The sequence below is a fragment of the Pundamilia nyererei genome, unplaced genomic scaffold (assembly GCF_000239375.1).
Source record: "Pundamilia nyererei isolate P.nyererei 1_Seehausen unplaced genomic scaffold, PunNye1.0 scaffold00107, whole genome shotgun sequence".
NCBI classification, from domain to species: Eukaryota; Metazoa; Chordata; class Actinopteri; order Cichliformes; family Cichlidae; genus Pundamilia; species Pundamilia nyererei.
In genome coordinates, this window is record NW_005187508.1 from 1,271,908 (window position 1) to 1,299,487 (window position 27,580).

Consider the following 27,580-nt stretch of genomic DNA (forward strand, 5'->3'; position numbering starts at 1 on the left):
TAGAAATGTGCCCCAGGCGGCAGACAAGTGGACTTCAAAGAAGCATAACAAGACTGAATACTTTTTTCTCTCTTGGTGTAATTAATTTTTGTTTTCAGGGCCCTGAATGAGATGTGGAAGTGTCAGAACATGCTCAGAGGCCTCGTCAAGGAGCTGCTTGACCTCCACAAGCTGCCAGTGGTACATTTATGCAAACACACGCACTGATCACCTGTTCCTCCTATTCTTTAAAACTATAACCTGGTTCTTTTTCTCTCTCTCTCCCTTTCTCTTAGTCTGAGGCCAACAACACGGCAATGTTTGGGAAGTTGATGAGTATTGCCAGTAAGTTGCAAACACACAAACACTAGACAGGTCCTTGTTCTTTAAGGCCAGCTTCTCTTTAAATCGTCTTTCTTTGATTGGTTGCCCCTCATAAGCACGGTTTGAGCAGCAAGTGGGTTATTTGTCCTCACACTAATAACCTACCTCCTGGCTGTAGCTTACCAGGTCATCTTCTAATTGGAAGGTTGGTAGTTTGATCACTGGCGGCTTCAGCCTGTATCCTTGGGCAAGATACTGAACCCCAAGTTCCTCTATGATGCTTTCATTAGGGTGTTAATGGGTGAGTGATGCATGTTGTATAAAGTGCTTAAAGTGCTCAGGTAAAGGAGAAAAGCACCATATACGAACCAGTTCATTTACCATTTACTCACAGCCGGAGATGTGTTCACATTAAAGACAGGCTCTCTCTTTTACATCACACAGAGCCAAGACTAGAAAAACTGTCAGAAACTAGACGAGTGTTTAAAGCAGTTTGAAACCTGAGCTTTTTACCCTGATTATTTGCATTTTTTTTATTTTAAACTTTGGCCCAGTATTAGTCCTAGTATCCACCATTGAAACAGTGTGTATTTGTGTATATATAGCACAGTATCACTATTCTTTAAAAAAAAGCAAATAGTGTCGTCATGGTTGCTTAATATGTCCAAGCGTGTTGTTCACAAATCATGAGGTCAATATTTGTCTCTCGGCCACACCAGTCCTCATGTCAAGGTGTCATTGTTGCAGTCTGTGGGTCAGCTTGAATTCTTTAGGTGCATAACTTACCGCCTATTATAACTCTGCCTTGTGTTTTCAGAGAACCTCCCAGATGCTGGGAAAGCTCAGGACTTCATGAAGAAGTTCAATCAGGTACTCGGTGAGGATGAGAAGCTCCGAGTTCAGCTGGAGATGCTCATCAGTCCGACGTGCTCCTGCAAACAAGCTGAGATTTGTGTGGTGAGATGACATGTTTGATGCCTCCTCTCTTTAATGGTTTGGTCCCTAATTTCAGTGCTGTTAGTTTGAGTGTATCAGACCAAAAGCACGAAATAACCAAAACAACTTTATTTTTCAATTAAAGGTCCAGTCAGTCAAAGAAAATGCAGATTTCTGTGACAGATTTCAGTCTTGAACTGTGATAGAGAGCAAAATAACTGCTAGGTGTACTTTTTCCCCCCTCTTAACCAGAGTTTTAATAATACATGACTTGCTGTGAATGTGCATGCATAATAACATGCACAGAATGACAAGTATTAAGATGTTATGATGCTGTTTATACTCTCTGCAGAGAGAAATCACTCGGAAGTTGACGTTCCCCAAACAGCCCACTAACCCGTTCCTGGAGATGGTGAAGTTCCTGTTGGAGCGTATTGCTCCTGTTCACATCGACTCTGAAGCCATCAGGTCAGAAAAATTCACATGTGAACACTGATGGAACGGACTCAAAACAGAGCTAAGATGTTAACATGTGTTTAAGTTTAAACTCTGATTCCAGTAAACTGGATCACAGTAAACCAGTGTGTTTTTGTATAGTCTCCAAAACAGGTAGTTGTATGACTAGCAGTGTGTCTCTTCCCCTCACTCAGACTGCTTCATGCCCTAGCTTTGTCTCTGTCATTGTGTAACACTTTACCATAGACAGACTTTCCTCATTCACTGAGACACCTAGTGGCGATAAGGTGTAACTGCAGGCCTCTGGCAGGGCATAAGTTTAACCCTTTCTTCCTTGTGGAAAAACACCATTCTGAATAAACACATGTACTGAATGACTTTTACTTCTCATGCTTTGCAGTCTAACAGTTTCTACTCAACCCTTTTTACTTCCTGAAGCTGTAACCAAACAAATTTGGACATAAATTTGCTTAAAATAGGAGTAGTAATAATCTGTGTTTCATCTTTTACTTTAGTGCTCTGGTAAAGCTGTTGAACAAGTCTATTGAGGGCACAGCTGATGATGATGAGGAAGGTGTTACCCCTGATACAGCCATCCGCTCAGGACTGGAGCTACTCAAGGTACATGCTGTCACCAAAGTGTACTGAAATCAAATTGTCAGCACACAATAAGAAGAAGAACAAAATACCTGTAAGATGCTGCTTAGAAAACATTTCCCTCTCTGTTTCCAGGTTCTGTCTTTCACCCACCCCACCGCATTTCACTCGGCAGAGACCTACGAGTCTCTGCTCCAGTGTTTGAAGATGGAGGATGACAAAGTTGCAGAGGCAGCCATCCAGATTTTCAGAAACACTGGGCAGAAGATCGAGACGGAATTACAGCAGATAAGATCGTAAGTGACATAAATTTACAGAGACGTAAATGCGCCAGGAGTCTTTACAAGAGATGTGCCTTTACTTTCAATATACTCGGTGCTTCACCACTGGTAAATCATTAAATAACAGCACTATACATTTGAAGATGCTAAGTTAGGGGTTAAAACAAATTACAAAATTAGCTGTGTTGGTCTTTAATCACTTGTTCTTGTTTGTCCATCAGGACTCTGATTCCTATCTTGCATCAGAAGGCCAAGCGGGGCACCCCTCACCAGGCCAAGCAGGCTGTTCACTGTATTCATGCCATCTTCAACAACAAGGAAGTGCAGCTGGCACAGATTTTTGAGGTATTCAATTATTCCACTTGAGCAATCGTATGATTTTACATCACCTCGATTGCATATCAAATATGTGGCTGCTTTATTCAAACATTTTGTCATCTTTCCTTTATTTGTATTGATGTATTCACACCGTTTGTTTCTTCTTCCAGCCTCTGTCACGTAGTCTGAACGCAGACGTCCCAGAGCAGCTCATCACGCCTCTCGTGTCCTTGGGCCATATCTCCATGCTGGCTCCAGATCAGTTTGCTTCCCCAATGAAATCCATTGTTGCCAACTTCATCGTGAAGGACTTGCTCATGAATGACCGGGTAAGTGAAGACCCCTGTATGTAGGCAAGAAGAGTGTGTGTGTGTGTGTGTGTGTGTGTGTGTGTGTGTGTGTGTGTGTGCGTGTGTGTGTGTACGCACGCACGCGCACAAAAAGAAAAAGTGAAAATCTGATTGGCTTGTGCCTTTGTTACTTCAGTCGGTAGGAAACAAGAATGGAAAACTGTGGTCCACTGATGAGGAAGTCTCACCGGAAGTTCTTGCTAAGGTAAGAGGTGATTTCAGTTGTAATACAGTCTGTTTGAGGTTCTTCATCAAAACTCTTTTTGTGTCATTATATTTTAAAACCAGAATCTTTATAACGAGGATCTTTCTCTTTTTAAATTTCTGTTCCCAAAGGTTCAGGCCATCAAACTGCTCGTGCGTTGGTTACTAGGAATGAAGAACAACCAATCCAAGTCAGCGAACTCCACCCTGCGCCTGCTGTCAGCCATGTTGGTCAGCGAAGGAGACCTCACAGAGCAGAAGAAGATCAGGTACCTGGGGCTGGAGCTCCCTTTGCTGAGTGACGGCTGTTAAAAGTCATATGTGTGGGAGTGCTTTGGATGGAGACCTTAATTTTTCTTGGCTCATGTTTTGAGGTGACCGGTTGTTTTTTTCCTACTCCTGACAGTAAATCGGACATGTCCCGTCTGAGGCTGGCTGCAGGTGGAGCCATTATGAAGTTGGCACAAGAGCCGTGTTACCATGAAATCATCACACCTGAGCAGTTTCAGCTGTGTGGCCTCGTTATCAATGCAAGTCTCGCCTTCATATCAGACTTTAGTGCCTCTGTCATCGATGAAAAAGTAAAAAAAAACAAAAAACTTCATATCCACTGACGCGGTTTGTTCCTCCGTGCAGGACGAGTGCTACCAGGTTCGTCAGATCTTTGCACAGAAGTTGCACCTGGCTCTTGTGAAATTGCTGCTGCCCCTCGAATACCTGGCTGTGTTCGCTCTGTGTGCCAAGGACCCGGTGAAGGAGCGCCGCGCACATGCCCGACAGTGCCTCCTCAAAAACATCTCCGTCCGCAGAGAGTACATCAAACAAAACCCCCTCGCTCAGGGTCAGTTCTCTACACCGAAACATCAGTTTTTAATGTGCTCTTTCTTAGATGGCAGTTTAGATGATGAAAGAGGATCGTTTAATCCAAATGTAGTACAAATTGTTACTAATGTCATGTTAATATTAGGCTTTTGAGTCAGTTGGAAAAACAGCTTTTGGAATAAGTACTTTAGTCAGATGTTGTTAAGTCACTGCATAATTAAAAAAGCATCAAACAGAAGAGAGAAACATGATGATAATGGTTATTTGTTGGTTTGTTTTTATTACAGCGTTCAGAACAGCTTTGTTTTTGTCCTGCCAAAGGTCATTTTACAGTTTTATGTTTGGCTTTTCTAATTCAAACACAGCAACACAGAAAAAGTAGCAGCATTGTTGGCTGAGATTTATTGAGATACTTATTCAGGAAGTAACATTTCACCTGGCGTTTTCTTTTTCCCCACATTGAAAAAGGGGACATAGAAAGTTACTCACACGCATTAAAATTAGCTATTGTCTCTTTCTCCTCAGAAAAACTTGTCTCTCTTCTTCCTGAGTATGTGGTTCCTTACATGATCCACCTGCTGGCTCATGACCCAGACTTCACAAAACCGCATGAATATGAGCAGCTCAAAGACATCAAAGAGTGAGTGTGTTTCGATTTAGTCTCCTGCTGAGACTGCCTTTCCAAAAATGCTCTTATTTCTAAATTGCTCTTTTGTTCTATTATAAAGTCCAGTGAATACACATAAGTGATGATCGTACAGCTGTGGCATAAAGAATACTTATTTTGTGTGTGTGTGTGTGTGTGTGTGTGTGTGTGTGTGTTTTCATATATAGATGCCTGTGGTTCATGCTTGAAGTGCTGATGACCAAGAATGAGAACAACAGTCATGCCTTTCTTAGGAAGATGGTAGAAAATATCAAACAAACAAAGGATGCTCAGTGTCCTGATGATGCAAAGGCCAACGAGGTATGTAATAGTGTTACTACAGTTTTGCATTTTAACATTTAAAAACATTTGACTGGACGTCCAGTGTAGTTTATATAATAGAGTTAATACTTTGAATTGCATTTACAGTTTGCCAGTAAACTATAAATTTGAGTCATTCCTGTTCTTTAAAATTACAAAGTAAAATCTTTGGATTCTGCATTATTGGGCAGACAGTGTGTTTAGCAATCGGGCAACTGAATGGCTTTCTTTCATGTTGTGATTACAGAAACTGTACATTGTCTGTGACGTCGCTCTCTTCGTGATCGCCAACAAGAGCACTGCGTGTCACCTGGATTGTCCGAAAGAGCCTGTCTTACCCTCCAAGTTCTTCCTCATACAGGACAAGGTCACACACACACCTTAGTGTTTTCCTAACTGTAACCTAATTGTAACCCTGACACTAAAACCACATTTTGAGTCTTCAAATTCAGGGGAACAGCCCTTATTTTCTCACCATAAGGGCTGTTTGTCCCCACAAGCATAGTAAACTTCCAATTTTTGGTCCCCACAAAGATATGCGTCTCACACACACACAGGAAAATGGTTAGGGTTGGACACATTTGGTCATCTCAGCTAATCGAGCGGTTTGACTCTGGGGATGGAAAGTGATTCATGCTGGTATAGAGCTGGGAAATTGTGCTTATGTGCAGTTAGGAATCTAAATCATGACCTTATATATGTTTTGGGTTTACGGTGATCAGTTGTCTTGTTTTTAATTTCTTTCAACAGGACTTCAAAAACGATAAAGAGTATTTGACGGCAGAAATGAGACAAATGCTGCTCACTGGAAAGGTAAATGCACGACACCGAGGCTTGTTACGTTACATTAGGCTTGTTACCCACAGTTTGCCAGTAAACTCTAAATTTGAGTCATGATGTGGAGCTAAGAGGTTTAAAAATTTTTCCACGTTATTCTGAGCACAGAAAGCTGAATTCTCTTTCACTATGTAGCCCAAACCAGCTCCTGTGTTAGGAGCAGTGAACAAGCCTCTGACGGTACCAGGGAGGAGGATCTTCACCAAGACCACCACAGCTTCAGACACAACCAGTAACACCAGCACCAACTCCTCTCCTCTGAGCTCAACAATCAACAAGAACAGGTAAGCACGCAGACACAGATGCTACAGGCGCTCGCTCTTAGACATAAAGTTTCCGGTATCACTGACACTCTCTGCGTCTCGCAGTAACAGCAGCTCTACCATTGAGTCATCAGAGAGCAGAGCACAGGAAAACAATGAGAACCCAGTCATCAAGGCTGAAGAGGTGAAGAAGGTAATCTCACGTGGGAACTACACATTCCTGCGTTTAAGCACTGCTTTTACTCAACTGAACTCTTATTGCCGTTTCCCAGGTCGAGCCCAGTCAGAAAGCAGCTCCCGATGCCGGGACAGAAGCGTCGCCTGTCAAACGACGTGGTCGCCCGCCTAAATCAGCTGCTGCTGCTCCAGTAGCAGCTGACAAAGAGGGAGGAGCGGCACCAGTGGGGGGTGGAACCAGCAGAGGCAGGAAAAGGGCAGCTGACCCCAACTCGAACCCGTCTGCAGAGTCAATCAACATCAAGATGTCAAAACAGCAGCAGCAGAATGACGAAGGGACAAAGAGACAGATTGACCTGCAGAGGTGAGGTCTGAGAATGAGAGGAACGTGGTTTGCTGGATTCAGATCTGGTGATCGTGGAGGCCATTTGAGTACAGTGAACTCATTTTCATTAAGCTTTGTGACATGGCCCTTGGCCCTGCTGGAAGCAGCCATCAGAGGGTGCTATAATGCTCTGTGTGTACTAAGGAGCCCAGAGTGCTACAAGAAAGTACTCCCCACGTGATTACACCACCACCAGCAGCCTGAAACATAATACAAGCCAAGATAGATACTTTCATAGTATTTACACCAAATTCTGACCCCGACCTTCCCAGTGTGGCAGCAGAAATTAAGCCTCAGTTTTGTGCTGTCCAGTTTTGGTGACATGTGTGATCTGCAGCCTCAGTTTTCTGTTCTTGGCTCACAGGAGTGGCACCCGGTGTGGTCTTCTCCTGCTGTACACCATCTGCTTTAAAGTCAAACTTGTGTGTTTAGAGATGCTCGTCTGCATACCTTGGTTGTAATGAGGTATGCACAGTTATTGCTGCCTTCCTGGCAGCTCACAGCCTTCTGGTTATTCCCCTCTGACCTCTGGCATCAACAAAGTATTTTCTCCCAGAGAACTTTTGTTCGCTGGATATTTTCTGGGATCATTCCCTGTAAATCCCAGTAGATCAGCAGCTTCTAAAATACTCATACCATGGACCATACCATGTTGAATCCCTTGAATCACCTCTCTTCCACTTTTTGATGCTCACTTTAAACCTTAGCAGGTTGTGGTGACCATGTCTGCATTACTGAGATGTTGCTCAAAATTGACCTTTTAGTTTTTACAGATGTTTGTACAAGTTGATGAACTCTTGGGGAGATCCCTGATTTAAAGGAACAACCTAAATATTATCTAAGGATTTGTGTACATGTTACGTTGATGATGATGATGATGATGATTGCGCCGACACTGACTCAAAACTTCGTCTTTCAGGTAAAGAGGAAACCACTGAAGGTGAAACCAAGACTGTAGAAACTGGGCCAGACTCTTCCTTATATCCTCCCAACCCTGCGTACAAGCTCCTCTGACTCTTAAAGCTTTCCTGGATACATTATGGACCTTTCTTAAAACACACACACAGGCACACACACAAACACACACACACTCTAGAAGGTTTTACCTTGTAGTCATGATTTGAAACTCATTGTATGTAGGTCTTACTCAGAATCATGTTATTTTTTTCCTTTGTGTTTGTTGCTCTTTGCTTCTTTTGTGGAGCCATTTTTAAGAAAAAACAGGATGGATATTTTACAGCCGATTTAATCTGGTTATGATTGTTGCTTATTAAATCCCCTGGGAAAATCCTACTGTATGTCTCTTGACCTCTTCCTCTTTGTGTCTGAGTTGCACAGTATTTTTTTTTTTATTATATTTTTTTTCTCATCGGTTTTTTACACAGTTATATTTTGTAAATATGCCTGTGTAACTTTCCACTGAAAACTTTTTGAATATCTAAGTGAAAACAGTTAAAATCTTTGCAGCAGTTGGCTTAAATATGGGAACACCTGATGCGTTTAACAGACGTACCGGCACCAAAATTTTATACACTTTGGTAAGTTTAGGTTTCTAACTTTGGTATGTTTAGGTGCTTTCGCTTGTTTATAGCATCACAAGGCCAGTTAGAAACTTGCAGGTGCTTCTCAAGTGACACCAGTAATGCTTTTAAAGGCCTTTTGATTTATTTCCAGTGCGTGTAAATGGACAAAATTAAGCGGTCAAGCATTTCTGGATACTGTGCTCCCAAGCTCTGCTCGCTGCCTCGTGCCCTGGACATGTCAGAGGCTCTGAAAATGAGCTGGGTTTTAATGACTTTTGTTTTCTTTTTTCTTTTTTTACTTCTGAAGTACGTCACTTTGGATTGCATAAATGATATATAACTATCCAAGTATGTGTTCAGGTTTTTGTTCATCTTTTATGATTGAATATTTTTTGTACTTTTGTCAGTTTTCTGTTGGGTTATTCCTGATTTTTAAGCATCGAGTGAGTGGATGCCATGTGGGTTGTGTTGATGACGGGGACTAAATATGCCTATACTCATGATCATATTTAATTTTTTCCAAAAAGAAAAAAAAAATAAATGCTTTTAGATGTTATGGTGCAGTGAGTTTGTCTCTATGCCTGTGTTTTGGAAGTGCAGATTTCAAAAACAGGTGATTTTTCCACTTTTTTTTCTTTTCTTTTTTTTATTCAAAGAAACATGACACTGTCACAATAAATAACCATGCTTTTTATACTGCGGATGCTTGCTTCCGAGGACAAGGAAAAAAAATAAGTCTCAACCCAAATGGAGAAACTGAGATGCAACAGGCCCCTTTTCTATGCTTGTAATCGTGCAATATTGTACATCATGAGGAAGACTGGGGAGGGTGGTGTCCGTTTTTGTCTTTTTCTTAGAAAATATTCGATCCAGCCATCAATGGTGCACTCTAGTGATAAGATGGCTCTTTATTAAGAACCAAACCCAGCTATTTACAAGTAAGGGAGATGGCGTGTGCATTCGGCCTGCCTATGAACTTCCTTTTTTTTCCCCCCATTGTGAGCAAAGACGGCTGCACATTAACTCCATGTTGCAGTGTAATACACTGCTGTGCTGGTAGGGACTGAGCTGGAGGTTAAGCAAAATAATTCCTTTATTAAAAACAGAATGGCCCCTTGTGTGGGGATGCATCTACACCCTTTCTCTAAATGCCAAACATGTTTTTACAGTCCATGTACCTCAAAATCAAAAATATGTGAAAACACTTCCCAGGTCTGCTATTTCACTTCATAGAATAACAGAGGAGTTCCAGCCTCTTTTACTACCTAGAAGACATAGTTCAAAGACGACCTCAGTGAGTGTTTTATTTGGCTGTGTAGTAAAGCATGTTTGGGAATATAGGACATCACCTATATACCTGTATATATGGCCAAAGCCTTTGATTGACTGGATCAGCAATAAAGTGTACAGCGCCGCCTCCTATTGGTTATGTTAATGAGCAGATCCTCAATCTGTGGCCGAGGATGTGCGTATGGTTAAAAAATAAAAATAAAACAGCACTGCAAACCCAAATCCTTAATGTCACTCATCAGAATCTTCCTCTCAAATGTCTGAAAAAAAATTCCATTCGCTTTCCATCAACGTGTTCGGTAGGGCTTTGGTTCCCTACCAGTGTAACGCCAAACTGGGTGGTGCTTGGTGGCTTTCCCCATCAGAAGTTCCAGGTGTCTGATTATATAGAATGAGTCCTGTGAGATCCAAGAGTGTAGGAGAGGGGTGTTAAACCAAACAAACACCCACTGCATCATCTGGCCAAATCAAAATAAAGGCAACAACATGAAAGGACAAACACGTGCACAAAAAAAAAAAAAGTTGGACTGTAGATGATAGCAGAAAAAGTGGCTGAGCTGGTTGTTAGCTCCTGTGCCATGAGGGCCAAGATTTTGGCTGTGCCACCCTTTAAAAAAAACAAACACCAAAATACATTCAGAGGGACTTCTCATGGATCACAAAAGCATGAACACATTTATCTCCTTACAATTGTAAACTAGGCATAGTTTATATTTAAAATAATCTGTTTTACAATGCCATGTAAGAAAAAAAAAAGTACATCCCCACTGTATTTTCAAATTTACACAGATCTATTTACAGATTTTTCTTCTGTGCATGTGTGCAGATGTTGGCAGATGTGTGTGTGTGTGTGATTTTGTTCTAAGTCTACATACAGAAAATAAAACCTGTACATCCAAACTTCTGTAGTGGATTGAGGCATCAATGAAAGGTTGTTCAGGAGAAAAAAAACATTACACTGCTCATGCACAGCACTATCCAGTCAAGAAAATTTAATCCAGCAAGACTTTTTTTTTTTTCTTTACAGTACTAAAAGTCTGTAGCAGAGAAACACACGGTCCAACTGGCTGCCGAAGGAATTAAACGGTAATGTAGTGTAGAAGCAGTCAGCAGGCTTTCCTTTCCTTACATTTTACCCTGGAAAATCCACCTGATTACAGCAGCTGTTCGATCCTTTACAACTTTAAGGAAATTTGTGGGGGGAAAAAAAAAATAATGTGTTTAAAGGGCATGGAAGACTGGAGGCATGGGTGGATTTCTTTTTCATTTTTTAAGGGTGGGAGGGCTTAATACTGAAATACACATATTGGGTAGGTGGGAGTAAAGACTCGGCAGGCAACGGGGTGCTGTGCATATTGGCAAATGCAGCGCTACTGGTGTTGACTTAGTAGCAAACAAACTGGTAATAAAAGAAGGCTCAGACTGCCATGGTGGATGGGGTGTTTGTTTTCTGTGTAACAAAAGGCAGTGGTGGAGGAGCTGACACTGTGATGAAGGGTTTTTGGATCCTCACACCTGGCTTCAGTTGCTTAGGAGCAGCTCTGTCGCCGTTTCCACGTCCCAGGATTTTGAAGACAAGGCCGCTATTACTGCATTCTGTATAAAAGGAGGAAAAAAAGTTGAAAAATGATTCTCATCTGAGAATTCGCAGATCTCACAAAGGCTGCAGAGAACAAGAACCACCAACTGCAGCTGGAGTCCATCCACGAGACAAGAAACCCACTGGAGAGAGCTAAATATACTGTTTGTTTGTCTTTAAGTACTGCGGTAATGTAAATGTTTGCATAAGCTTACTGCACAATAATAAATTCAAGAATGCATGCTCACGAACACAAATGAATACTTGTGTGTGTTTTGTGTAATCCATCTTGCAAGGCCAAAATTTACAAGGCTCCAGCCATTTTGAGAAAGTTATTTATACACTAGAGACTATTCTGAACTATAAAGTAAAGAAAAAAGATCCACAGACATAAAAAGGAAGGAATCTACATACTATCTACTACAACTACAATCTACTACTTAAAGCCTTAATTCTGGCAGGTAAGAAGGCCATCAGGAGGAAATGGTTGAGCCCCCAACATTAAACCATATGCACTGCTGAAGAACTTTACAGAGTGAAAAAAACCCCAAAAAAACCTATGAGTTGAGAATTAAGGCCGTCAATACCTTTGACAAAAATGTGAATAAACTATGTAAAGATAAGTTATAACCTGATGTTTCCAGCTTATCAGCACTGTATATCATGCCCCATTCATTTCTTACTTCTGCACCTGTAAAACGTTCTGGTTTAAATAAAGACTATTAAAAAATACTAATGATAATAAAATTCTGGCTACCGCCAATGCTACCCAATAGCCTCCTACCAGACACATCTATGCTATCAATTTTTAAATCCTATGTTGCCTTGTTCTCAACTTATCGCATTCACTAGATTTTCAGAAAACTTGACCTCTGACTTTGACATTGAGGTCTCTGAGATTCAAACTTCTCCAAGAATTTTAGGGGACACGCTGCCTCATCCTCGAGTTATCGCAAAATTCACAAATTTAGGTATTCACCTTGTCTGCCCGGCTGCCCTGCAGGGTGATGTCAATATTCCGTCAGCCTTTTACAGCTGAGGGGTAAAAATCATTTTAAAAATTATTACATCACCATCCAACTTCAAATCACCCCCCCTCCAAAAAAAATTACATTATACACATATATTATTGTGTATAATGACCGTATTGAATATAATGCCAGCAACAAACCAGAACACCAATTAATCTCATGCAGCGGTCGATCCAGTTCACAGGTTACTGTAATGTGTAGGCGATCATTGTGTGCCAGTTGGTTTAAATCTGACCAAAACTGCAGCAAGAGTAGTGATTCTTGTGAATTGTAATCGAACAGATGCATGACAGATGGCTCGTCATGGTATGAGTTTGTCCAGCATTCAGCTGAACAAACTAAAAAGTTGACACGCCGCATCTCATTGTTCATTACCAAATATTTCGTTTTTATCATTGGGTAAAAACATGGCGCCAGAGATGGAACAAGTCTTCAGGGAAGTGAATAGAGGGTGTGGGAGGGTAAAACTTCAAAGAATTTGAGCATTTCATTATCAGATGAGAAAAGAAAAAGGTAGAAGGGCTCAATCTGAGCAGCTCATGTGTCTTATTAGGAAAGAATGAAGCAACAGCTTTCAAAACAAAAGCACTTCTCTTTGTTTCACAAGCACAAAATGCTGTTGAAAGAAGATGTGATGCAACAGTGATGAGCATCGCTCTTTCTAAATGTCTCTAAAGCATGTTGCTGCCATCAAGCTGAAAATAAGCATGTTTCTTAAAATATGATGTTATTATGTTAAATATAAGCTCAGTTTCCCAGACAGCGATTAAGCCTAGTCTTAGACTAAAAACTATTTTATCATTATTTACTTTTTTAATGGAGAGCTTCAGTGAATTTTTCCCTTAATCTAAAACAAGGGACGATTAATGTTTGGGAAACTGGCTGATAGAGTGTAACTAAATTTTACCTATAAATGTGAGGGCACAACAAAAACAAAGGGGTTCTGACCTTATCGAAGCCCATGGCACAGAGTTTGTCTATTTTACGTGTATAGTCAGGACTGGAGACAGGAGCGCCCGCGTAGACGTGAGACCAAAGCCTCGCAGTCTGTTTGAACATTTCTGGGTTCTGCTTATACTGAGGATTCAGAAATACAGGTCTGTGAGCAACATCACAAAATGAACTAGCAAATATGGCAGATTTTATTTTAGACACAAGTTCACACCAGGTACCGAGACACGTACAGTTACCCAAATATAATTTGGTACTTTAATATCCGATTATAAGCAGACAAAATGCGAGTCGTGCATTAAGTCCTTCCCACCTGGTTTGCTACTACTGCATCCTGTGGATCGTCTGGTTCTGCTGCAGCGAGGAGAGCCTGTAGAGATAACAGCACTGTCCTCAAGGTCATAGCAGCTGCCCTGAGAGAGGGTGAGAGGGCAGGTTAAGTGAATGGAGCACACAGGCACACTGAGAACAGTTCAGATACTTTGCACTTACCACTGGTCTTTTAAAATGTCCAGGCATATTGCTCCGGTCACAGAACTGATATTAGGATGCCAGATCTTAGTGATGAAGCGCACCTAGGACATACAGATGAGGAAGCGTTATCTAGAGAAGAACGTGAGGTGACAGAAAGAAGAAATATTTACAGTTTCTTACAACAGATATGTCAGCATCCAGGCTACACTACAGTAGCTGTCATTTTACCATGTCCTGATGTATTGCAAGCCATTGCGAGGGAAATACTGCAAATTAATGAGCCAGCAGTTATAGTTTATGGCACCACTGCATTTTACATCTAAGTGACAAATTAACTTGATGTATTAAGCATTTAAATTACTGTATAAGCCAAACGCCGGTAGTTTAAACCCGTAAACTGTTACCTAACAGGTTATTTGGTGACATCATTTCAGGGAAAGATTGATTTCTTACCACCCCTGTGTTGAGGGTATGTTTACAAGATTCATTTGGTTACAGGAGGGAGACAATAAATGTTTATTTTCACTATTATCAGTATTAGACTTTCTCTTTTGCTTTTAACATACAAGCTAATAGTGACCAGAAACCTAAAAAGGCTGTTTACAAGTCACGTTATGCTGTTCTCTGTTAGAGCACTAACACAAACCTAAGGTTTTGTTAATTGAAGCATAATAGCTGAATTTACCTCAAAACTCTGATGCTCATAAGAATTATAAATTGATTCCGGTCAAAGTGCCACATACTCGCTTCTCTTCATTGGCTCACTGTTAAATCCAGAAATGAATATAAAATCCTTCGACTCACATGCAAAATCTTGCATAATCAGGCCCCATGATATCCTAAAGACCTCATATTACTATACACTATACTTCGAATACATATCGTTCTTGGACTGCATACTTGTGGTTCCTAAAGCGTCTAAAAGTAGAATGGGAGGCAGAGGCTTCAGCTTACACGCCCCTCTTCTGTGAACCAGCTCACATTTTGGATTTGGGAGGCAGACACCATCTTTACTTATAAAATTAGACTTAAAATTGTACATTTTGATAAAGCATATAGTCAGGGCTGGATCAGATAACCCTGAACCCTCCCTTTGTTATGCTGCTACAAGCTCTGACTGCTGCAGAGCTTCCCATGATGCACTGAATGTTTTGCTCATCATTTATCTCCTTACTCTACCTGTTTTTATTCACCACCACTGTATTTAATCATTAAGCTCTGGTTCGCTCTTAGTTTGCCTTTTGTCCTATTGGTCCCTCTTTTTTCACTTTCCTCTCACCCCCAACTGGTTGTGGCAGACGGCTGCCCGCTCCCTGAGCCTGGTTCTGCAGGAGATTTCTTGTTGCTATATGGGAGTTTTTCCTTCCCACTGTTGCCAAGTGCTTGCTCACAGGGGATTGATGTTTCTATTATCGTAGAAACATGGGTGCTACATAATTAAAAGTGATTTGAACTGCAGCACTGGGAGCGGTTTTTAGAGTTGGGTACCATGCACAGGGTCACTTAGGCATGAGCAGTGGCAATTAGTGACAACCGATTTTACCAGCTATAACAAAAGTGTACATGTTTTCAAAATAACTGAACAAGGAAGAGAGGCAGAGGATGAAAGGCACTAAAGCAAATACCTTTGGCGGGTTAAAAGGATAGGTTTCTGGGATTTTTATTTCAAGCTGATATCTGCCACCTAGGAAAGAGAGAAAAGCAGACATAGTATATCAGACCACATGACGAGTATCACATATCTTGGCCATCGTTTCCAATATTACAGTACCTTCATATGGTGTGTCTGGAGGCCCTGCTATCTCACCCCTCAGCTCTGTGAAGTTCTCGTCCACCAAATCTACTTTAATCTGGTTTTTACTCGTCTGTAGGTTGGAATAAATGCAAAAAAGAAAGAAAGAAAGAAAAAGGAGTTACCCAGCTCATGTCTTCACGTGTTCACATCAAATTGAAAACAAGAAGTCCCTGGCAAGATGGTTGCTAGAAAAGGCACGGCTAGTGTCATTTTGTGTTAACATTAAAAACCAATTTGAGCCCCACTCCCAGAGGAAACACTAGGACAATTCAGGTTAGCACCAAAGTTACAAAACTATAAAACAGTATTAACAGGAGTTGGGCAGGGGGTGATATGACAGCATACACCTTTTAAATAAACGCAGTGTATTCAGACTGTTAACAAACAGCTGATTAACGCCTGATAAGTTTGTTGAACGTTGCAGCAAAACATCACGGCTGCTAATGCTAACTGTGGATCCATGTCAAAATAGCGTTAGCAAGCCTTGCTAACTGCCGCTAACTCATTTACTTTGCTAAACAGCTGCGGTTCCCTGCCTGAGGCGCTAACAGGCCGCACACTCTAGGTTTACTTGACTTGTGTAATTAAAACAAAGGTGTGCGACGTTGTTTGTTAGGCATTCAGGGCCTGTCAGCTGAGAGAGCCGAATCCCCGGTGTTTCCTGAACACAACCACCTGACATAACAAGGGAGGTTCGCCTGGACGCTGATTTGAAGCTAAAGCTAGCTAAAGTTCTCCTGTTTGGGCCTGACCTGCTGCAACAGAGGACCCAAACCTGACTAAGGTAAATCTATTTGGTCACAATAACGGCTGCCGGTAGCGTATATTTTAACAGAGCTGACACAATTTTAAAGAAAGAGCTGAGTAGAAGTGAAAATAAGCCGGTAGCGTTACCGCACCTCTTCGCTTTTGAGAACTTCTTTGAACTCCCGTTTGATCCTTTGGACCGCAATGTTGGCCATGGCTGTGTCTGCTGAGCTGCTGCCGCCGCTGCTGCCTTCAAGCTACACCCGTGGCCCGTCTCCCTGTGTTGTTTGTTTGTTTGTGTGTGTGTGTGTGTGTGAGGGGGGGAGGCCGCCTGTTCGGTGCTTTCCACACTTACGGAGCTCCTTTCACTTTCACCGTGTATAGCGCTTCTTTCCAGCTCAGCGAGAGTTCGCAGTTCGCCTGCCTGCGCTCAGCGTCAGTCCGTCCAGAACACACACACACACACACAGAGCAGCTGCATGGAGCACACACTAGAACTTTCATTAATGAGCTCTGGTGACAGCCAACCTGGGTTCATGCTCTTTTGTAACTTCCCTTCAGGGCATTTCTGTCATGGTTTCCATCTGATTGTGAGGGATGTTCTTACTGGAATGGGAACTCTTTCTTACTCACATTTTATCTACATGGTGGTCAGTATCTCTATGTGTGTGTGTATATTTATATATATATATATATATATATATATGTGTGTGTGTGTGTGTGTGTAATGTTCTGCATATATGTTAAAAGCCATATATGCTATTAACAGACACATTGCAGCTTCTGTCACTCCCTAAGTATCTTGTGATAACTGGCGCAGGCAGCTGTCTATGTAGAGTGCACACACTCTTCATCTACAGTTCTTCAGCTTAAACTTAAAACTTTTCAGCTGCATTCGCACCTTTGTGGTTTGTAACATGAATGGCATTTCAGTGGCTTTCAACTCTTGGAGGTGAAGATGAGACCGGATGGAGGGGGTGGGGGCATGTTATGAGGGGGGATTTGAAGGATGCAAGAGTGAAGGGGAGGTTTATAAGATGATATGATGTATGGTTTGGAGATGTCAAAACTGACAAAAAGACAGAAGGCTGAGCAGGAGGTGACAGAGCTGAAGATTCTCAAGTTTTCCTTGGGATTGACCAGCATGGACAGGAATAGAAATCAGTACATTAGAGGGACAGCTCAGGTTGAGCAGTTTGGAGATAAAGTTGTAGAGACGAGGCTGAGATGGTATGGGCATGTACAGAGGAGGAAAGGAGATATATTGGGCAAAGGATGTTGAAAATGGAGCTGCCAGGCAGTAGGGAAAAAGAAGGCCCGCAGAGGAGGTTAATGGATGTAATGGAGGAGGACATGCAGAAGGTTTGTGTGACAGAGATGGATACTAGGGACAGGGTGAGATGGAGGCGGATGATCCATTGTGGCGAACCCTAAAGGGACCAGATGAAAGAAAAGGAGTTGCTTCCATCTCTTACAGATGCATCTTTATAGTCACTAGAATAAACTTTTGTTTCATTCACAGAAGTGAATGTATTCCAGGTTGGTAACAGATGAAAGTAAGGTAAAGAACCTCTCATATTTTTTTTTATATTGATAATAATATTAATAATAACCTCCACATATATTATTATATTCAATGAGGGGGGGGAGGTTAATGGTGTGTGTAACTGAGCTTGTAATGTTTCTAAAACTTGGAAAATACAACAAGTTGGTGCTTCTCTGGCTCTTATTTCTAAGTATTGGTGTCTTATAAGCTTATTTGGGAATGGTGATAGATTAACTTCCACTCCCACAGTGACAAAATAAAACCAATAAGTTATATAATAAATAAATAAATAAAAGCCCAGATTCAAAGTTAAAGTATGTGTTGTGCTGCAGAAAGGTATCTTTGTTTTCCTTATTTAAAAGAATAGCATTTATATAGTAGCATAAAAATTAAATACTTTAACTAATGAAAACTTTAAATAATGAAAAGTATTCAAGTCGAATCCACCACCATGTATTTGATTACACAACTGCACAGATGTTGTAGGTTCATGGGCCTCTGTAAGCTGACAGGCAACTGGACTGTTTGTTTACTATCCAGAAAAAGTGATCGTTGCTTGTTGTGATTGGCTCAAAGGGCCCGCCCATCAGACTTTCAGACCAATAAGCAAGACAGCTGTTTGGCTGAACACAGAGCAGAGCCATCGGGGAGCCGCCCCACTCCCGAGGTCCCGGATGAAGAATAGCCGCTGGCTCACGTGTATTAAACAAAACACAGACGGTGGTTTGGTGTGTTTGCAGTTTGATGGTCTCTGTGTAGAGCAGCGGTGCAGCTCGGGCCCCTGAGAGACAGTGATCGTTTTATTAACATCACGCCGCTCCAGTAAGTCGCTGTTTTTTGCTCTCATGTCTTTGTTCAGTTAATAACAATCTAAAGACAAGGAGGGGGGAGGGAGGGTGGAATGGGTGTGAGTTTCCTCTGGCTTGGCTGGCGGGGTTAGCAAGAAGCTAGTGTAAACGTTAGGCTAAATCACGTAATTTTAAAACTACAGGGAAGTAACCGTAGATGTCTTTAACCTCGTTTTAGCTGACTTGCGCAAAAGTGCAGGCAGTCACCCGTGGATCATACTGCAACCTGTGTATGTCTGATGTTAAACCTCCTGCAGTCTTAATCGGAAAGCCGCGCAGTGACAGATTACGGTCTTCGGCTTTAGCTGTGTTGATTCAGGTTGTTTGTGGTGTTGTTGCACTACGTTGCTTCACATATTTGTGTTGTTTAGTTTACTGTCATTGACGACAGTGGGGTGGAGGAAAAAAGCTAGCTAAAAGCCAATAGAAATTTAACAGCACCACCAAATGAAACCTTTAGAATGCCCATAAAGTTCACCCAACAGCCCTCTAGTTTATTACACAATCTTTCGCTGAAGGCTGTGAGGTTTAGCCAGGTGTGCATCACCTGGGTGTAGTCAGTCTTAGGTAAACGTGTTTGGCTTTTTATTTTTTTTTATTTTGTTTCTTTGTGGTGTAGACAGATAATTCGGATGTCTATTGTGTGCTGGTGGATGCATGGCAAGAAACATGAAAATAAAATAAGTGGTTGAAAATATCCTAATCACTGTATATATGGTGGCCGCTGTTTTGTTTTTTTGTTTTGTTTTTAAATGATAACAAGATATAATCTTGAAAGAAATGTCAGCCAGTAAAATCAGCCAATCCCATCACAGGTATTCAGTGCATTTAGGCGTGCAGATAAGGTCGAGAAGAACTCCTGAGGTTCATAGTTTGTAACAGAATGTGGAAGAAAGGGGATTTAAGTGATTTTAAACACAGCGTGAAAGTTGGTGCCAGATGGGCTGTGTTTCAGTAACTGCTGGGTCCTATTCCAGGATGAGGTCTAATTTAAAAACTGAGTTTGTTAATCCTGAGTTGAGGGGAAACTCTGGGTTTTCTGTTCCAGAGAGAGCATTAAATTGAACTCTGAGCCAGTGTCCAAGGGGTAACACTGTGTGAACCCAACCTGCTCACTGGCCGGTTTACTTCAACAAACTGAGATTCTATCAGAGCTCATAGCAGCGCAAATCCATTTGCAGAAGCCTCAGTTAGTTTATAGTTTGCAGTTTTTATACTTAATATGAGCTCTTTTATAATCAACCAATACTCAGTGTAAAGATGTATCCAACAATTACACTGTAGATTTATTATCAGTGCAAAAAATAAACTCTGTGCTCTCTGTTATAACCTCTGTGACTCTGTGGGCAGTAATTGAGCTGCCACATTGAACCTTGAAGAAAATGGGCTACAGCAGCAGAAGACCACACCCGGTGCTACTCATGTTAGAAATAGGAAGGTTACCGTTCACATGGGCTCATTAAAATTGACAACAGAAGATTGGAAAAATGTTGTCTGGTCTGACCAGTCTCAATTTGTGCAGTGACATTTAGATGATAGAGTTAGAATTTGGCGTAAACAGCCTGAAAGTATGGATTTTCAGGTTTCATATAAGATGATGGTTCAGCGGCCTGAATTGTTGAGGCTGTTGGTAATGTAATGGGCCCAACAAAGTACTGGCAAGGTGTACCTAAGAAAGTGGAAATGAATTTATTTCAGTATCGTTATGAGCTTTAGAAGTTCATCTGGGGTTTGTTATGGCTTTGATAACCACGATTAGACACCTGTAGCAGACATCTGTGTGTTTGTGGTTGTTTTGTTTTTTGGGGGGTGTTTTTTGAACCATTGTCAGTGTGTGTTTCACCTCCATCATTGTCAGCACTAACCAGCTTGATCTTACTCCATCAATGCTTTATCCAAGCCAGAAATAGCTCATCTTCCTTTGTCACTCATAATGACAGCAATCATCCAAGTTCTTGCTAGTATGAGCCACTTTATTAGCAGGCTCTAAGCTCATAGTTGGACTGCTAGTTTGTGTCATATGGATTCATCTTTTAAAAAAAAAAAGTATGTTCATACAAAACATGCTAATACACTCATAAAGGGCTTCATAGAGTGATAAAGGTGAAGGCTATTTTAAATAGAGGCTCAACATTCCACAGTTAAAGTTTATTTTCTCTTTCAAGGTTACTGCGATGAAACTGTGTGATTGGCGGAATATGGGGATTTGTTGGTATTCCCAGCAAAAGCTAGAAAACCGAAATTAACTTTTCACTGTTGCTGACATGCAGCAAAACGAAACGCCAGCACTCTATGCTGAGTCTCCTTACCTAAACAGTCTCCTCCCCCTAATCAGTGTGCGCTTGTAGAACAACAATAGAGCGAAGCAGTGACGAGAGGGAGTGTTAGGTTTCTTTCAGTTGTTCATGTACGTCCTAGTTACATGCTGTACTTCTCTTCAGGTGGATACTGTCTGGTGAGGAATGGCGGAGGGAGGCTTTGACCCTTGTGAGTGCATCTGCACGCAGGAGTACGCAATGAGGCGCCTCATCAATTTGGTAAGCGACACAGCTTGGAGGTTTTCTAAATCGCCTCTAATTTAAGTTGAAGAGACGGCGTGTAGACATGTCAAAATATTCAAAGTATGTGGTGTGAAGTGATAACATCATCAGCTGAAGTTAAAAAGGAAAAGAAGATCAACTTGCAAGTAAATTCAAGCCTTAAAGAGATGTGGGGAGAAGGAAATGCAAAGCTACATCCTGGTTCCTGCTCAGTGTTTGTCTTGACAGCCTGTCTGCTCTGCCATGCAAAGACAGTTTTATTGCCCTCAGGCTTGTATTGTGCTTGGAAATATACTTTGGCTCTTCTTATTTCAAACTATAACATTTGTTGTTGTGAGTTTCCCAGTTTCATGAAGGACACAGTTCATAGTTACTGTATGGCAGCTTACAGTTGACCTAATTTACATTTGGTGCACAGGTGTAGCCTACATGGCAGAGAGCTGGATACACACTGGGCCATCTGATTTGCTTACAGTGTTAAAGGATGTTGTTCAGATGTCTAAATAATTCTTCGTCATAGCTATAGTGTTTATCTCAGGAACCAGGTAGAGCTCAGATGGTGGCTTTGTAACACTACTCACCACAATATCTCTGCTGGTTAATGAATCAAAGTTAGTAGGCAGTGTCATTTCCTCCCAGTTTGAGGGCAAAGAGTAAATCATTTTGTTCTTCTGTAATTTTCTTCCAGCTGAGGCAATCTCAGTCCTACTGCACAGACACAGAGTGCCCTCAGGAACGTATGTATGAACTTCTCTCAGTGTAGCTCACATTTTGTAAGTGTTTGAACGCACGATAGGACTCAAATGTGTGTCTGAATAAGAAGTATTTTATTTTATTGTTTTTCTTCAGTGCCAGGTCCCAGTGGGTCAGTGGGCGGGGGAGGTGACCTGACCCTCCCCATGGTTCTGATGGGATGGGCGGTGTTAGCCCTGGTCCTGTTTTTGCTGCGCCCATCCAGTCTCAGGGGAACCCATCATTCTGGCAAGCCCAGTGGACCCCGCAACGTGAGTGCAGATCACACTCATTTTACATAACAAATATATCTGAAATGTAAAGACGTACAGTAATGTGAAAAAGTCTTGAACCGCCACTCATTTCTTTATATTTGCTGGGAAAATTAGAAAGGTGCAGCAGGTGCAGGACAAGACTTTGAGATGATATTCATCTGCTGGAGACGTGTTTTTAGGCTTGACACTTCCTGACATGTTATCTTTTGCATTTTGTATAGATTCAACTAAAGAAATGGGGAAAATGTTTTTGCAAAAGACAAAGGGACAAAGGTCTTTGCTAAGTTACCTGTTATGTGTATGCACAAAACTAGTTAATGCCTTGCATTAACTACCTGCAAAGTCTGGCTTTTTGAAAACAAAATATAAAGACATGAGGTGTGGCTCAAGACTTTTGCACAGTACTGCAGTTTTTTTTCTTTTTTTCCCCTTTTGCCTCCACCTGAACAGTCCAGATACCACGTGCACATTAAATAAAAAGGAAGGTGTTTTATCAGGGAAACATATTTCCTTGAATCTAATAATGCAACGTTTGATTGCTATGAATGAAAGAGAGCTATTATCACAGATGATTAAATAGAAAAGCCAATTTGGTTGTTAATACGCTGCATTCTGCTTCTTATTAAAAGAAATTCGTGGTAAAAATATTACTGAAAAAGGTTTTACATCTGGTGTGTACTGCAGAGTTAGTAGGGCTAACAGCTGCTGCATGAACTTATGTTTAAAAAAAACATAGACCAGTGTTTATGTAGCAATCAGCCTAAAAGCACAGAAGAAGGACCTTTAGTCATTGCGATAAGAGACTTGGGAAAGCACGGAGGAAAATCTGCGTCATCTGAAATAAAAAAAGGTTTTGTTGTAATGAGGTCAGGAGATTAGACAAACCTGATACCTCTCTGACAAGGCACATGTCTTTTATAACAAAAGGCTGCAACATAAAACCAACCAAAATCTCAGAGTAAAACTAACATAAAGTCGCCTCCAAACAAGTTTTTCTGCCACTAAACATTTGATTTTTGAATTTCTCTCTGCCTGCTTTCCTGTCCTTTTCACTTCTGTCAATAAACATTACTAATAGTAATAATAAATATAATTCTTGGGAATGTTGTTGTCATAGCTCTGCTGATTTTTATAACTGTGTGTATTATTTGAGTTTTAGACAAGTAACATTATTTCCCAATGCAAAAAACGCAGTTGCTGTATTTGAAAGCGGATAGGTTAATATTTGCAAAGATGACTAACTCTCTCCCTGAATGGAAACCAGGAACCTAATATGTATTCTGTGACGTCCGTCACAGACCAAACTGGAGCTTAATTTTAAGGACAACATATTATGACATTGTGGTTATTATGGTTTTGGGGGGTTCTCCTTCCCTTTTATGTGTATGTGACAAAAATCCACAAAGTTGCAAAGCTCAACTCTAACAGCAAGACTTTCCTATAATCTAATTTTTTATTTTAAAAAGAGGAAAGAATAGCATTTCTGCTATACTTGAGTCTACAAAAAGTGACTATAATGAGCAGCTGCCTCACAAACATTTTTATTTACTATCTATAGCGTCTTGTCCCATCTCTAATGCTAAAATGTCTCAGCAGGTCTGCTAAATCTTCAAAGACTATGTGCTGATTTACAAGACTTGGTGGATTACTTTTGTTCTTGATGCCACTGTTGCCATTAGCTTTATATGGCTAATGAGAAACTGCAGAAACTTCAGACCTTACCTTTGAAATACTAGGAGGAGGGTGTGTGTGTCAGTGTGTTTGCATGTTGCCTTTTGTGTTGTGAAGTGTAGCCTCATCATAACCAACTGCTTTATTAGCAATACAGGAAATGTAAATGGTCAGGATCCAATAATGTTTTTTTAATTTTTATGATAGCAGGTTTACTTGTGACATGTGGGCATGTGCAGATCATCATTTCATTTAAAGCTACAGGTACAGAAACGGCTTATTTGAAGTGGGCTAAATTGAGGGGTATGTGGCCATGTCTGTTAGCTGAAACTTCAGCTCCAAACACTGCGAAGTTTTCCCCAAAGGATCGTGGTTCAAACTTTTGTAAGGGACACTTTTTAAGCCTTTAAAAATCAGTAAAATATTTATAGACATTTTTGGATTTGACTGGTAATTCCATGCTAGGAGTTTTTAAATCCCAGTGATCTTTGAAAATACATTCACAAAAAGCCACTTACAGCTGCTCCCTTATTTACAAGGATTTGCAACAGGTGCAGGAAAACAAAAAAACAAAATAAAGCTAACTCTAAGAGTGGCCAAGTGTGGTACATTCTTAAAAAGAATAAATGCTCTGACAAGCCCAGCAATGCCAAAATACATGAAAGACCACAGATGAAGTAAAATGGATGATGACAGAAACTTTTCCTTGGCTAAGAAAAACAGCTTCACATCATCTAACCAAGTCAAGAGCACTCAAGTAGGTAGACTTGTCATCGTCTACAATGACCTTGGCAAAGATGTCTTCCAGAATGGAAATACAGAGGATTCAAAACTATGTGCAAACCACTGGTTACTCTGAAGGACAAGAAAGTCAGATTAGACTTTTGCAGACAACATCTAAAAGAGTTCTTTGGAAGATTAAACCCAGATTAACTGCAAGCCTGCACACTATCTGTGAGGCAAAACCAAAAAAAAAGGTTAAAAACATTGTCCTTTTTCATGTATTTATACCCAAATCTGAGATATATAAATTATTATTATTATTTATTTATTTTTATTTATTTCTGGGTTTGTTTTGTTTTTTGCAGAGTGATGGAAGAGAGCCCCCAGCACCACCTATCGACTAGCAGTGGAGCCAAACAAACAGCAAATGTACACCTCCTCTGACTGGAGTTGCACAGTAGCTGCAACCAGGACAGCACCATCTGTCTTTCTGTCAACATTCCCTCACATATCTTTTTCTTTCTTCTTCTGATGCTGCCACAGACTTGTCTTTGATTTCTTATTACTAGAGTCCAACTGATCAACGAGGCCAGCACAACTATGATATTTAAAGGGGACCTATTATAGCTCATGTCCAGCTCCAAAACTTATTTTACTCAATTAGTATGGCATGATTTAGAGTTTGAAATGATCCTTTTTTTTAGGTTATACTTGTCCTGGTGCAGCTCCTTAGCTGGAGAGGTGTTAGCCCCTCCCTCTTTAAGTCAGCTTCATTCTTATTCGCTGCCATGCGCAGAATTTGAAATGAAGGTGGGTGTAGCTTCTATGCTTACAGTCAGAGCTGCAAGCCTGATATCAATTAAGGATTACTGCTCTCACTGACATCACAAAGGAGGAAGAGTAGAAAAAACTGAGCAACTTTGACCGTATTTAGTATGAGCATCCACCCATGTAAAAGCATATATGTGACACACATGGGGAAAATGGTGAAAAGCAAAATATGTTCTCTTAAAAACAGTTGCATTTCTCAATTTAAAAGATTTTATCCAGAGGATTTTATGTGATTGAACACAATCACATAAAAAATATAAAACTTGGTACGACACATGGCTTTTCATAGCAGAAGTACACACTCAACTACCAAACAGCTGTGGCTTAAAAATATATATCAGTTGGATTTGCTTAAATGAGCAATCGCAGGCATCAGAGCTGGTCCCTGATCCCAGCTGTGATGCCTGCGGATCTGCAGAGACTCGGATGCAAATCTATGATGAAGGAATGTGTCACATAATCGGGGAAGAAGGGAGGGGGCAGTAGTAAAGAGTTCCTGTTGAATCGTTAATTTGTTTTTCCGGTGCTTGAAATAACAAAGGGTGGAGGGTCCTTCAGTCTCTCTCAAACATTCCACACTTCTTACTTTATGAAGATAAAACTCTATACGGTGCCAGTAACCATGACATTTTGTATCATGTTTTAGTTTCATATTTAACCCTGCAGAATTTTTTTGATAAGGTTATAGTCTCATTACAGTAACACAACATAGGATTCTTAATGCAGTGAGTAAGTCTAGTGTGTTTACTTTCAGGCCTTGGTGAGATACTCATCTGACTCAAGCAGGTAGTCAGCTCTGCTATATTGACTGTAAGGCTGTCCCTTTAAATAAGGTGGTGCAGCAGCACGTTTGAAGGACAAAATTGAAGTTGATCTGTAAAATGTGAGCAAAATATTTGATGCACACACCAGAGAAAACTATTATTCACCTCCAGTAATACAGAGATGCTTAGCCTCATTTGACAAAATGAAACTATCTGCAGTTATATCATCATCGTATGTTAGGATGATTGTGTGTATTATTGTGCTTTAAAAGAAAGTTGTACTAGTACCCAAAATAATACATTATTAGCACTTTTTTGATTCCTTTTGGAGGTCTTGTGTACAGATTAAGCTTTCTAAAAGATGAATGCAATCAAAGTTTCTGCTTCACAACTTCAGTACCACGGTTTGTCAGTGGAAATTAATGAAACGTGCCAATGTGAGTTTTTAGTTTCGAATTATTTGTGTTGAAATGGCAATACTGAGGGGTCCTTTTATGATTTTCACTTTATTTGGGAATGATTTTTCATTTTCCACATTTTAATTGGGAACATTACCGATACTGGAGCCTTACCATAAATAAATATATAGCTCCCTCCTATTGTAATGAACCCACACAAAGCAACAAAACCATTGAACCCACATATTTTCAGAACCATCAGCTGAGTGAGTCTGTTTGTGTTTTGTGAACATCTGTATAGTGTGTGGTTATTAAAGTGTATATGAGCCTTGGGATATATCCCAGGGTGTCTGTAATACCAGAAATTACATGCATTAATCTTAAAATGGAAAACTATTTGTTGAATGCATGGAGGGAGTTTTAAACACATCTGAATCTGGCTGCTCTTCATTATCAGCAAAAGTCCTCTGAATTATATTGTACTATGGCTTTCTAGGGTTGTTCTGCGAGGTCACGGGGAAGAGCTGAAAGATTGAAAATGCTGGGTCAATTGTATGGTATCAATGGGGAAGCCATGAGACTATTGAGATGATTGGTGGCATCAAGTAGACCTCAATTTACACTGTTACTGTTTAAGAGTAAAAGGGCTTCAACTATGCACTTTTCCTACAACAAAACAGAAAATAAAAAGACTTATGTCTGAAGCTTGGCTGTGTTTTTGTGTGAAGCTGGCACATTTCCTTCTCATCAGATTTATAATTGATATATGCTTCCAGCCAGAGTAAGAATGTAACACTTACACTTTTAAACATTTGATTATCAGGTGTAGTTGGTGACTCTGAGTATTCAACAAAACCACTGATGGTCTTTCTGTTGTAGCATCGAAGCTACAACAGAATGGCTGAAAAAGAAAAGAATCAAGGTGTTGCAGTGACCCAGTCTAGACCTCAACCTGACTGAAATGCA

At 40.7% G+C, this 27,580-nt stretch overlaps 3 protein-coding genes across 6 annotated transcripts in view; 2 read left to right on the forward strand and 1 right to left on the reverse strand.

Moving 5' to 3' along the window:
• Positions 1 to 9,113, forward strand: part of pds5a (PDS5 cohesin associated factor A) — a 29,065-nt gene extending 19,952 nt beyond the window's left edge. For 2 of the 3 annotated variants that reach the window (XM_005741136.2, XM_005741137.2), the window contains exons 14-33: positions 99 to 180; positions 276 to 324; positions 1,121 to 1,260; positions 1,592 to 1,707; positions 2,211 to 2,316; positions 2,428 to 2,588; positions 2,795 to 2,918; positions 3,062 to 3,220; positions 3,378 to 3,446; positions 3,578 to 3,714; positions 3,852 to 3,975; positions 4,082 to 4,286; positions 4,793 to 4,907; positions 5,102 to 5,234; positions 5,482 to 5,601; positions 5,985 to 6,047; positions 6,207 to 6,355; positions 6,440 to 6,527; positions 6,607 to 6,875; positions 7,816 to 9,113. In XM_005741136.2, the coding sequence (XP_005741193.1) occupies positions 99 to 180; positions 276 to 324; positions 1,121 to 1,260; positions 1,592 to 1,707; positions 2,211 to 2,316; positions 2,428 to 2,588; positions 2,795 to 2,918; positions 3,062 to 3,220; positions 3,378 to 3,446; positions 3,578 to 3,714; positions 3,852 to 3,975; positions 4,082 to 4,286; positions 4,793 to 4,907; positions 5,102 to 5,234; positions 5,482 to 5,601; positions 5,985 to 6,047; positions 6,207 to 6,355; positions 6,440 to 6,527; positions 6,607 to 6,875; positions 7,816 to 7,819 (2,413 nt within the window). In that variant the 3' untranslated portion in view covers positions 7,820 to 9,113. The remainder of the gene's footprint in view (positions 1 to 98; positions 181 to 275; positions 325 to 1,120; positions 1,261 to 1,591; positions 1,708 to 2,210; positions 2,317 to 2,427; positions 2,589 to 2,794; positions 2,919 to 3,061; positions 3,221 to 3,377; positions 3,447 to 3,577; positions 3,715 to 3,851; positions 3,976 to 4,081; positions 4,287 to 4,792; positions 4,908 to 5,101; positions 5,235 to 5,481; positions 5,602 to 5,984; positions 6,048 to 6,206; positions 6,356 to 6,439; positions 6,528 to 6,606; positions 6,876 to 7,815) is intronic. The other variant, XM_005741138.2, reaches the window with a different exon arrangement.
• A 77-nt stretch (positions 9,114 to 9,190) lies between these two features.
• Positions 9,191 to 16,884, reverse strand: ube2kb (ubiquitin-conjugating enzyme E2Kb (UBC1 homolog, yeast)). Its single transcript, XM_005741141.2, has 7 exons — positions 16,439 to 16,884; positions 15,516 to 15,609; positions 15,370 to 15,428; positions 13,763 to 13,845; positions 13,584 to 13,683; positions 13,268 to 13,396; positions 9,191 to 11,305 (listed from the first exon to the last, which is right to left on the reverse strand). The coding sequence occupies exons 1-7, from the start codon at positions 16,499 to 16,501 to the stop codon at positions 11,231 to 11,233; spliced, it is 603 nt and encodes a 200-aa protein (XP_005741198.1). The 5' UTR covers positions 16,502 to 16,884; the 3' UTR covers positions 9,191 to 11,230.
• On the forward strand, positions 15,998 to 27,318 carry smim14 (small integral membrane protein 14). 2 transcript variants are annotated; one of them, XM_005741139.1, is made up of 5 exons: positions 15,998 to 16,323; positions 21,122 to 21,217; positions 21,909 to 21,957; positions 22,070 to 22,224; positions 24,987 to 27,318. In XM_005741139.1, the coding sequence occupies exons 2-5, from the start codon at positions 21,143 to 21,145 to the stop codon at positions 25,023 to 25,025; spliced, it is 318 nt and encodes a 105-aa protein (XP_005741196.1). In that variant the 5' UTR covers positions 15,998 to 16,323; positions 21,122 to 21,142; the 3' UTR covers positions 25,026 to 27,318. The 2 variants fall into 2 exon arrangements, with proteins under 2 accessions (XP_005741196.1, XP_005741197.1); XM_005741140.1 differs by lacking the exon at positions 15,998 to 16,323 and adding an exon at positions 18,483 to 18,654.
• The last annotated feature ends 262 nt before the right edge of the window (positions 27,319 to 27,580 follow it).